This window comes from Arachis stenosperma, chromosome 9 (genome assembly GCF_014773155.1).
Source record: "Arachis stenosperma cultivar V10309 chromosome 9, arast.V10309.gnm1.PFL2, whole genome shotgun sequence".
Lineage (NCBI taxonomy): Eukaryota > Viridiplantae > Streptophyta > Magnoliopsida > Fabales > Fabaceae > Arachis > Arachis stenosperma.
The window spans coordinates 30,055,308-30,067,229 of NC_080385.1; the positions used below are offsets into that span (position 1 = coordinate 30,055,308).

Below are 11,922 nucleotides of genomic sequence, written 5' to 3' on the forward strand. Positions count from 1 at the left end.
CTCATATCTTTGGTAGTCTTTGTTGCTATTTTCGTTCGTTTCTGGTTGTTGCTTGCGAAATCTTCTTCCGATTCCTTTCCAGTAGTGGTTTCCGCAGAGAATGTGATTGAAGTTTGAGTGATATTGAGAGAAAAATGGATCCTCTCCATTTTTTTGTCACTGGAGAGAATAAAGTATAATCTCCCACCTTTAATTCTACAAGTGAGACCAGAAATAAATGAGAGAGAGAAAGCAATGAAGGGTGAGATTTTTCACTAGATACCATCCAGTTTTTTTCCCACTGGGGAGGATCCACTCCCTGTTGAGAGAGATTCGAAGAGAATGAGTGGTTTCGTGTATTGATTTCGTGTTGGAGAAGATGTAACGTTTTTTCATAATGAAGCGCGAATGAAAAATGAGGGATTTCTTTCGTCTCTAGCGCGCGTGTTTTCACTCACCGTTTAATGCGCCCAATTCTATTTGGACTTGGGCCAACTTGGTTATATGGTTATATGGATGTGTAGCAGCCCTCATAGTATAATACTAATTTTTTTTATATTTTTACTTATTGTGAGTTATTGATTTTCTGAAGTTCTTGAGTTAATTTTGTTAATGGTTAATTTTTTTTACTGTATGTTGAAGAATAAAGATGGAATAATCACAAAAGTGATTAACAGTGGCAAGACAATGCTCTCACAAATTCACAATGATGTTTTTTGGTGGTAGAATATTATGTGGTTTGATTTCTTTTAGTTATAAACTTTGATGTTTGAAATTGTATATAAATTTTTAATGATAAATTATGAACAACTTATTATATGGAATTGTAAAAGTTTAAATTTTATTATATTAGAAATGATTAAATTTAAATATTTAAAATTATATATTAAATTTTTAATAATTTTATTTATTATTTAATTAAATCGGATGAATTCCCATCAAATCACTGAATCATTGAATTAGTCATTCTACTAATTTATTGACTAGTTCGGTTCTCGCAACCTTACTATTTTATTAAATAATTTAGTTTATGAAAACTTCTATTGAAAAATTAGACAATTTAGTTTTAGATTGTTAATAAAGATGTGATTTTTTCTTTTTATGAATGTTTTTCAAGTTTTTAGATTTTTTTCATATAGACAGATAAGCTCTTTCTCATTTTCAGTTCTTCGTTGTCCAGTCGCCACCTCCAGTCCGCCACACTCCCAGCAGGCCAACACCGTCCCATTCTGCGGCAGCCACCAGCGTCCAGTTCTTCTCCAGACGCCGCCGTCCTTTCTGCTCCGCCGTGATAGTCTCCCTCATCTCCGACGGTACGTGCCCTTCCTCTCCCAGAGATTGAAGCTGCGAGTTCCTCTGTCCGCCACTCCGCGAGCTCTGCCGTCGTCTTCTGCCTCTCGTTGCCGTCTCCTTCATCCCGACTCGCCTGCAGTTCCATCCCTTCCGGCGTTCAGGTATAGTGCGCGACTCTGTTCCTCGATTCAGCTCTTCAGTATCTCCTCACTGATTGTTCTTCTTCAGCCTCTGTTAGTTGTTCTTCTTGTTGCTGATTCTTGTTGTAAATTGCTATGTTGTTATTGCATAGATGTTCATTTCTTGCAGTGATTGAATTTATTTGCTGTTATTATTCTTGATTACTTAAAGTTTTTGCTAATAATTGTTCAATTCTTGTAGTTATTGCTGTTATGGTTCTTGTTGATTTGTTTAGTGATTGTTGCTGTTACTGTTCTTGTTGATTTGTTAACTTTTTGCTAATAATTGTTCAGTTCTTGCTAATTTTTTTACTACGGTTGAACCATTGATCGAGTGAACCAGTAGCTAGATTGAATAATCATTCATTCTTCTAATATGGTGCTAATGAATTGTGTCAGCTAAAGTAATAAGATGTCGCTGCGGCGTTTCTTGGGATTTTCCGATGGTGACCTGATGAGGTCTGATGCAAAACCTTGCTCCAGGTTGATGAGACACACTGCAGGGATATACAGTGTTGGTGGAGCCTTAGGATTTTGGGTCCTGTGCCGATTGCACTATGGTTTGTTTTTTTCTTTTGTTCCCTTGTTTATGTCTGTGCATCTTATTATTTTTCACATGCCTTCTAAGTGTTTGGTGAAATGCTACATTTATCATAATGGTAAAGTTTTAGTTTCTGCTTCCTTGCATTTATGAATGTCTTTCACAAGCAAATTTCAAAAGTTCACTCATTTATAAACATAATACATGTTTTTTTTTTATCATTTTTTAATGTGCGTTATTCGGTACTTTATGTATGTATTCGCCTGAGCCCTTAATGACCCATAGTTAACAGTATCATCATTCTAGTAAATAATGGGAAGAATATAACTCTGAATACTTGGTTACAGGGAGATATGCTTAGCTCTACTTACCTCGGTCCAGAATTACTAATATAGAAATGGGAAACGAACAAACAATGTAATGCTATAATGCTAGCAGTATCACTGAATGTTTTTCAGAAGATTATAGTAATGTAACAGGTTCAATACACTCTTGTAGCAGTATCAATGTAAAGTGTAAGATTATGGTAACATAACAGGTTCACTACATTTAACCCTTTGATTCTTCAACCATACTTGCAATTAGTCAAAGAATTGGGATCAAGATAGAAGAATGGGGAGAGACGAATCCTAATCATGGATTAGGTAGAACCATGCTTGACTTAAGACTTTTTCCTGATGCTAGCCCCATATAACCCCTCCAATCTGTAGCTAACCCTTCACCAAATCCTTAAGCGGTCAAGCCAAATCACTTTCCAAATTGGCACTATTACAGAAGAGTAGTGACATTGTCCCACTTGAATCTCAGCAAACTCTTCTGTTTGATGTTTTTTCCATGTTTCCTTTCCTGTGATTTATTTGGCTTCTTGAAATGGTTACAACTTTGAGCCCTTGCTTCTTTTTTTGGCCTTTTTTCTATTTACCAAACGAAGAATAGTCATTTGATCTTCCTTAGATGATGACATTAAAGCAAATAGACAATGTATGGATCTTTTTCTTGTCTAATTAGAATAGGAAATCCACTTATTAATGTGAGCCAATATGACTTTTGCAGATTTTTTGTCTGCTCTTTTGGTAGAAGCTAGTCTGTATTGTTATCTGTGAACATTGCACTGGGAATAGCCACTATTTTTCATTTGTCACACTTTTTGTTTTCTTGTTCGCTATGAGTTTGTTTGTAAGTTGGTTTTAGAGGGAAAGGGAGGGGAAGGAGGGTTTGTAGTGTTATACTTTGAAATTCTACACTACAAACCACTTCCTTCTCCTCTCCAAAATCCCAACTCGCAAATTACCCCTTAAATAGAATATGAGAAAAAGAAAATAAAGCTGTAGAAAAGAAAGTAAATGTGTTTCATATATCTGGTTTCACTCTAAAATGGTCTTATGAATTTTTCAAATAGCTCTGGGTGCAAATGTTTTCAACTTTTTTGAGTCCTTCCACAGTTCCACTACAACTAGTAATTAAGTTTTTGCATCATTATCACTGCAGGCCCTCGAATTACAATTCCCAGGAGTCTTCGTTGGGCAGCTTGTGGTGCTGTAACTACAAGCGCAAGCACAGCTTTGCTGGTTCGTTTATTTAGTCCCGAGTGTGAACCCCAGAATATCGCTGCTTATGACAACAAAAAGTAGTACTGGCTGTTCCTCTCTCTTTTATTACATAGAAAGCAGAAAAAAATGATATATTTTGGATGCTTTAATGATGGACTAGCAAGAGTGAATCACACCACACCAGTAACTCTTTTAGCATCTACTTAGTGGATCAGGTTACCGTTTTATTGCATTTGTAAGTTTTATTGTATTCCCTTTGAATTTTATCGTATAACCAATGAAGGTCACTTCATAACATCACAAGGAGTAAATTAAGCTAGTTACTTACCATGTCTAATAATCTTTTTTCTCAAAACTAACACTTAAGATATTCGATTATATGCTGACTATAAAGATCATGAAGAAAGTCAGCAATTTCCTTTTTGGTCTGATTATATGCTGATTATCTTATTTAAGAGTTTCAATCTAGTTATACTAGTAATGACATTAGTTTATCTTTATACTCCATTTTTACTAGCTGCTCAAGTGCTTATTGCTGTGAATGCTGGGTATATCGGTGTATGCCTAATGCTTACAGTCTCCAAAATTGACAATGAAGATATGTGTGGAAATGACAGCAAAAGCTAAAATAATTGGGAAATGAAGTTGGCAACAACGCAGGTAATGGGGGCCTTAAAAACTTGGTTCTGTCCATCACCTTAAAAATTGCTTGGGCCTCACAAAAGAAAGAAAAAAGCCCAACAGCAAGATCAAGAAAGTCAGCAATTACCTTTTTGGTCTGATTATATGCTGATTATCTTATTTAATGGAGGATTCTATGGGGGGGAAACTTGTGGTTAATTTTTTTGGATATTGGATAAAAATTGGTGTAATCCTTTAATATTGGAAATTATGGTGTTTTACAAAATTATGGGGGTTATAGAATTTGCAGAGTGCGAATTGTCAGATTAATGTTTTTTTAATTTATAAAGACAATACATAGACTGCGTATTGTATTATTTTAATATTAAATTACAATACGCAGACTGCGTATTGTATTATTTTAATATTAAATTACAATACACAGTCTGCGTATTATAAATACACAGTCTGCGTATTGTCAGTACAATACGTGTTCTGCGTATTGTGCTTGTACAGAGCAGCGCCCCCATAATACTGTAAAACTCTATTTTTTATAACATTAACGTAAAACTCTCTCCACTCTTCCATATTAAAATAAAAAATTCGAAACTTGTTGCACTTAAAACAGATAATACAAATACCAAAAAAGAAAACAGATAATACATATATGTAGTTATAAAAGTAGATTTGAATCTTTCGAAAGCACACGGTGTAACTAAGAGGGTGGACTACAAATCATTCTTTAGGTTGCTATTAGGTATCCGGTGTTTGTATCTATCAAGAATTTTAAAATTATTGGATTGGAAGATTATAGTCTTCCAAACGTAACATCGACCTCATTATAGAATATTGCTCTGAAAGCTGATTGTATCGGTGTTTGCGTTACAGTTTCTCCAAAATTAACAATAGAAATATGTGTGAAAATGACAACAGAAGCTAAAATAATGGAAAATGAAGTTGACAAAAACACAGGCAATCAGGCCTTAAAAACATGGTGCCGTCCATCACCTTCTAAATTTTCCAATAAAAACAATTCTTCGGCTACTGATGTATAGTTTTAATTTTGATAGTTTGATACTTATATAAACTAAGAAAATTTATATAAACTAACTTCAAATTAAAAATAGTCTTGCGAAAAAAAATGTGTTGCTTATATTTATATCGGTTCCGCTACGTTACCAACAACATATCTGCCAACTTCTACCAACTCTTATTTATAATTGTGTTTCATGAAAGTGTGTTCGTGGATGTGTCTAATAAAAATGTCTTTTTTATAACTGTGTTTAATAGAAGTGTCTTTATAGATATATTTTCTGGATGTATCTCTTTATATATGTATTTAAAATATATTAATTACTAGACACATCTATGAACACACTTTCATGAAACACAAATATAAATAAGAGTTGGCAGAAGTTGGCGAATAATATGTTGGTACCCTATACTTTTCCTATTTATATTTATTCTCATTTCATATTTTTCTTTCGGGAAAAAAAATCTCATTTCATACTTATTACCTTATTACACTAATAGTTTAAAAAATTAATTGAAGTACCTTTGGAGCTAATTTAAACCAAATACCATGATTACTTATATAATGATATTTCAAAGTTGTTAAATAAGTCATGTGCATCAAAAGCTTTAAAACTTCAGTGTGTTCTGCTCATCTAAGTTTTTATAAGTTAATAAAAAAATTAATTACTGTACTTAACTGTTAACAAACAGATATTCCTATTGTGGAGTGTGGACTAAACTAACAACATAAAATTTGTAATTTTGGGGGGTAGGAACACATATCTAATAAACAGTAAATCTGGTATCAATGATTGTTGAATAAAAACGTATATAACATACTATTGAGTTCCTATCAATAGTGCAGGAGTAATTTACAACTTCCGCAGAATCAAACCATGAAAGAAGACAGCAAATGGGTTACTACATACATGCAACTGCGAACAGAATTTGAAGAAACAAAATGAATCATCTTTACATAGAAAAAAAAGGGGCCACTTTCCAAATTGGTTCCCTCGTCATCATTTTTATAATATTCCTCCTCCAATCCCATCCCATCCCATCATCTTCTCTCTCACCATAATGTACTGTAAAACACTGCATTATCCATTCCACCACCACTTATCTTTGTTCTCATTCCCAATTCTCAATAATATTCCCATCCTCCACTCTCAATTCCAAAATGGCCACCCATAACAACCACAATGGTGATGCTATATCCAACCGTCACGTGTCAAAGAAACCAAAGCTCGCTCCAACCGCTGCCGTCGCCGTCATCACTGAGGCCGACCTCCAATCGGAATTCTCCCATCACGACCCCGCCGTCGCGCGCATCAACAACGGCAGCTTCGGATGTTGCCCTGCCTCCGTAATCGCCGCCCAGCGCCGGTGGCAGCTCCTCAACCTGCGGCAGCCTGACCATTTCTACTTCAACGAGCTCAAGAAAGGGATCCTCCACTCCCGCACCATCATAAAAGACCTCGTCAACGCAGAACACGTCGACGAGATCTCCATCGTCGACAACGCAACCACCGCCGCCTCCGTCGTCCTCCAACAAACCGCCTGGGCCTTCCATGAGGGAAGGTTCCATAAAGGCGTCGACGCCGTCGTCATGCTCCACTACGCATACGGCTCCGTCAAGAAGTCTGTGGAGGCGTACGTGTCACGCGCCGGCGGTGATGTCATCGAGGTCCCCCTCCCCTTCCCCCTAACTTCCCCCAACGAAATCATAACAGAATTCCGTTGCGCATTGGAAAGAGCGAAATCTGGAGGCAAAACGGTTAGACTGGCAGTTATCGATCACGTGACTTCGATGCCCAGCGTGGTGATCCCCGTGAAGGAGTTAGTTAGGATCTGCAGAGAGGAAAGTGTGGATAAAGTTTTTGTGGATGCGGCGCACGGGATTGGGTGTACCAGCGTTGACATGCAAGAAATTGGCGCTGACTTTTACACTAGCAATTTGCACAAGTGGTTCTTTTGTCCACCGTCGATTGCGTTTTTGTACAGTCGCAAGAACTCCAGTTCTTGCGATCTGCATCACCCTGTGGTGTCTCATGAGTACGGCAACGGTTTAGCCGTTGAGAGTGCATGGATAGGGAATAGGGACTATAGTGCACAGCTTGTGGTGCCTGATGTGCTGGAATTTGTGAACAGGTTTGAAGGGGGAATTCAGGGGATTAAGAGGAGGAACCATGAAAAGGTTGTTGAGATGGGTCAGATGCTGGCTGCGGCTTGGGGGACACATCTCGGAAGCCCGCCGGAGATGTGTGCGAGTATGGCCATGGTTGGATTGCCGGCTTGCTTGGGGATTAAGTGTGATTTGGATGTGGCTAGGTTGAGGACTCATTTGAGGGATGAATTTGGGGTTGAGGTCCCTATTTATTTTCGAGCGCCGGCAGCCGCGATCTCCGCGGGGGATGTGGTCACCGGCTATGCTCGGATTTCTCATCAGGTGTACAACAAAGTTGAGGACTATTATAAGTTCAGAGATGCCGTTGACCAGCTTGTGAACAGTGGCTTTACTTGTGCTCAGCTTTCCACTTGAAGAGGTATGTATATATTATATGCTCTGTTATGTTATCCATCTAATCCGTTGAATGTCATTTCAATTTTTGTGATAAGTGAGTTTGGAAAGATTGAATAATTGATTCTGTAAGGGGCTCCTACGGTGAAACATGATTGCGTACAATCTAACATAATCCCAATTACCAACTTTTATGTTAGAAGATTGATGCCAAATTTTCCTCTTTAGTCAATTCGTTGGGACATGATGTCAATTTACTTTTCCTCCAGTTTTTTTCCTGCAGTATTGCTCTATCATGTGAGTGCTACGTTGATAGTTCAGAGCTTCGCTGCTAGTGCTAGTCTGCTAGAGAACAAATATGCTTCATTTTTTCATCGTTTTAATGAATAATTAGCGATTACTGTCAGTCTGTCACTGTTTTCTGCGCTGTGGATTAAAACACATTCGTCACCTTTAAATGTTTTGCTCCGTCACCTTTAAATGCTTTGCTCAAACTTATGAAACAAAAACTTAGTTTAGCCATTATTGAGAAATCACTAAGGTTTATAATCAGATTACAGAACTAGAATTTCATTATCATTTTCTGTGCTAGTGTTAATAATTAAGGTTCAAATACACTGTCTAGACTCTAGATTCTCAATCGGAGAAAGTGAGGATTTCTTTGGTGTCACAACCAAGTGCATCACAGCAATATTTTTTTTATAACAATTAATAGACAAAATGTAAGAATAATTGAATATGTTCAAATTATTACTGCATAACATTTTAATAATCTTATTTAACATATTGGTTTAATTATTTGATGTCGTATTTCTTGTTTTCCCAACCACAAAATTGCTTTCTAGGTATATATATTGGTTTAATATTATTCTAGTTTTGATATATTTTTTTTTCGACTCTGCTATAAGATATCAATATGACAAAAGTGTTTTTCATTGCAGCAAAATGTGTCGAAGAAGACTTTTAGGTGAATAACAGTAAAAGAGCTATGAATGCGTTCAAGCTCTATTAGGTGGTGATGGTTTCGGTACCATGAACTCTCTCCATACATGATTTTGTAGACAACAGTAAAAACTGCGTCGTTTTGGCGCTTTCTGGAGCTCAATTCAGAGCGTAGTTAACTTTGGTGTTGAAAACGCATGGCATTATATTTGTAAATATATAAATATAATCGTGATTCTCTGAATGTTGCATTCCTCCAAGTTTCAACCATCATTGTCTCAATTAAAAGGGAATAGATTCTCTCAATTTATAAAAAAAAAAATTGAGAAGGTAAAATATAATTTTTAATTTTTTATTATTTTTTTATATTTATTTTTTGTTTTATTTATAAAATTAATAATAAAAAATTACACTTTACACTCTTAATTATTAAAAAAAATTGAGAGAATTCATTTCTCAATTAAAATTAAACTTATTACTTGACCCTGTTTTCACCGTTGCCTTGATCTCTAGGAAAATGCTTTTGACTTGTCCAATAAACACCAAAATTAGACTCCGTTAAAATTTATAACAGCTAATACATCCAACCCAATTTTAGATCGAATGTCAAGAATTAAGATACACCTTCCACGGGTGTCTAAAATAAGTACAAAATTTTGTCCGCATTGAATGTAATATGTTTTTATAAATTATTTAAATTTCATTAAAAAAAATAAAAATTATTATAAAAAAAATTAATGAACTATAATAAATACATAATACACTAATACATAAATAAATAAATATATTTTAATATATAATATTTTAATGATATATGTAATTTTTACTTTTTAATAAATAAATATAAAATATATAAATACACAAAGTATGAATTATTTTTTACTTATTAAAATTAATTATTATATAATATTTTAAATTGTAATACAAAAATATAAAAGAATTAAATTTTATTGAATATTATTTGACAAATAATTAGTTTATTTTATTAAAAACTTATTAATTGATTATTTTCTTTAAAAAATTATTATATGGTATAACTTTTTTATCAAAACATTTGCAAAAATTTAATTGATTTGAAATATTATATATAATACATGAAAATGCTGACTTGAACAGACTGCATATAAAATTATTTGGTTTGACAAAAAAATAATTGTATAACATAAAAAGAGAAGCATATTTGTTATTTTTATATTTCACTCGTAAGATTTGGCAAGATATTACTACATAAATGCAAGACGTATAAAAATTACTTTTATCATTGACAACTCAAGTGCTTCGAACTGCGAAACAAGATAGACAAAGTTCATCAATAAAACTGAACAAGTGAATTCAACTTTTAAAATTGTTTTTCGTTGGAAAAAAATTTGCATTTAATAAGTTTGTTTATATTTTTGTATATTCTCTTTCAAATTGTGATCCCTCCTCTCAACACGACATTAGGCACCTACTCTATGAGAGATGTCTATCTTGCATTTCGCTATGCAACTTCTGCCAGAATTGAAACTGTTTTGGGATCATCGAAGAAGAGCTCCTGCGATAAGACCTTCCGTCCATGCTAATACCACCACTCCAAATATAACTGTGACAATCTTGAATTTGGGACGACATTAAAATAGAGTATATGCTGAGCTCTGTTAGCTCAATAGAGGTGCCAAAATTGTAGATTACTAGAAAACCAACGATCACTATCCTTGATATATGTCTCAAAATTCGTCAAACATCCACTAATATAGTTATCGTCAACCAAAAAGCGTAACTGGTACGTCACATCTTGTAATATAATAGTGTATTTGTCGAATGACATATGAAAAATATGCGTTCTTGGATGCTATCTTTTTATAAAATTATTAACTAACAGTTCGTCCAACTTAAATCAGTAGTAGTTAAACTTCGTCAAATGGTATAATTCAACCATCTCTAAATATAGTATGATCTGGTTGCCCAAAAACATACTATATTATCTTTTCATGCTGATAATAAATTGGGTTAGCTGTATAATGATAAAAAAAAATACTAAGAACCATAATAAAATTAACAAATAACTATATTAAAAAAAATTTAAATTATGCATGTTCCATTGAAAAAAAAATAGCCAAAATTATAATCTTACAATATATTGAGTATTTTTTAACAAAATGATGACAATATTATCTTAAAATATTAAATCCGAATTACAACATATATGCTTTAATCATGGTGTTTTCCACCGTACATGCTATTTTAACCTTATTCGTAAAAATCAAATCTCTAAATCCATATGCACCCAGCACTAACATTTCTAATTAAAAAAAAAAACTCTAATTAAAAACAATCTTAAATCAATAATATCACTGGTATTTTTAATTTAAAAATTCTAATAAAATTTTTAATCACTACTCTAACTAATATTTATAATTAAATACTCTAAGTCACTAAATATTGCTAACATTTCTAATTTAATTTAAAGAAAAGAGATTTTATTTACTCACATTTTCATTGATGTTACCAATAATATAGCGCGACTTTGTCCAATCGATAGATATATACGATATGAATCGTTCTCTATATCTGCAGTTTTGAACCTTTTCGTGTTGTGATCTTAGAATTCTTCCTCGCATGGGATTGTGGGGGAAGAGGGAACTGTGGCTGTAATTTAAATCAAGCTAATTCGAATCTTTTAGATAGAGTATATCAACACTAAATCGAATCATTTGGTGTCAATTTATGTTGTTTGCATTTCGGAGTAATTCAAGTCTATTTGATTCGATTTACCTAGAGTTTTCTCTCTTGTAAATCGAATTCATTTATTTCGATTTACTATAAGATGTATGGGTAAAAAAATCTATTATAATAAATCGAATCTAATTGTTTTGATTTACTACTGATCTTACTAAACTGAATTCATTTGATTCGATTTATATTGAAAGAGTTTAAATCATACTTATTTGATTCGATTACATAGAGCTGCATACAAATCAGGTATATAACACAATTCAATTTAGGATATCTATGTAGTATTGAAGAACAATCATTTTATCCATATAATTTATCCTAATAATTGATCATGAATAAAAAAATATTTATATTTTGTATATTTATATATTTTATATTTATTTATTTGAAAATAAAAATTATATTTATTATTTAAAATATTATATATTAATATATATGTATATATTAATGTATTTTATATTTATGATAATTTGTTAATACTTTTTTTATAATAATTTTTAATTTTATTTAATAAAGTTCAATCATTTATAAAAATGTAATATATTTAAGAGTATATATCCATTTTGG

At 33.3% G+C, this 11,922-nt stretch overlaps 2 protein-coding genes across 2 annotated transcripts; both read left to right on the forward strand.

Annotated features, from left to right (window-relative positions):
• Nucleotides 1–1,109: 1,109 nt before the first annotated feature.
• On the forward strand, nucleotides 1,110–4,304 carry LOC130951078 (uncharacterized). The gene is made up of 3 exons (XM_057879689.1): nucleotides 1,110–1,433; nucleotides 1,851–2,011; nucleotides 3,481–4,304. The coding sequence occupies exons 2-3, from the start codon at nucleotides 1,864–1,866 to the stop codon at nucleotides 3,621–3,623; spliced, it is 291 nt and encodes a 96-aa protein (XP_057735672.1). The 5' UTR covers nucleotides 1,110–1,433; nucleotides 1,851–1,863; the 3' UTR covers nucleotides 3,624–4,304.
• A 1,693-nt stretch (nucleotides 4,305–5,997) lies between these two features.
• Nucleotides 5,998–8,910, forward strand: LOC130951912 (probable L-cysteine desulfhydrase, chloroplastic). The gene is made up of 2 exons (XM_057880659.1): nucleotides 5,998–7,723; nucleotides 8,640–8,910. Exon 1 carries the CDS (start codon nucleotides 6,358–6,360, stop codon nucleotides 7,717–7,719), a length of 1,362 nt encoding a protein of 453 aa, XP_057736642.1. The 5' UTR covers nucleotides 5,998–6,357; the 3' UTR covers nucleotides 7,720–7,723; nucleotides 8,640–8,910.
• The last annotated feature ends 3,012 nt before the right edge of the window (nucleotides 8,911–11,922 follow it).

Coding starts and splice junctions, on each gene's coding strand:
- LOC130951078 (XM_057879689.1), top strand. CDS start 1,864: ATGTCGCTGCGGCGTTTCTTGGGATTTTCCGATGGTGACCTGATGAGG. Junction 2,012..3,480: donor CCTGTGCCGATTGCACTATG/GTTTGTTTTTTT, acceptor TTATCACTGCAG/GCCCTCGAATTACAATTCCC.
- LOC130951912 (XM_057880659.1), top strand. CDS start 6,358: ATGGCCACCCATAACAACCACAATGGTGATGCTATATCCAACCGTCAC.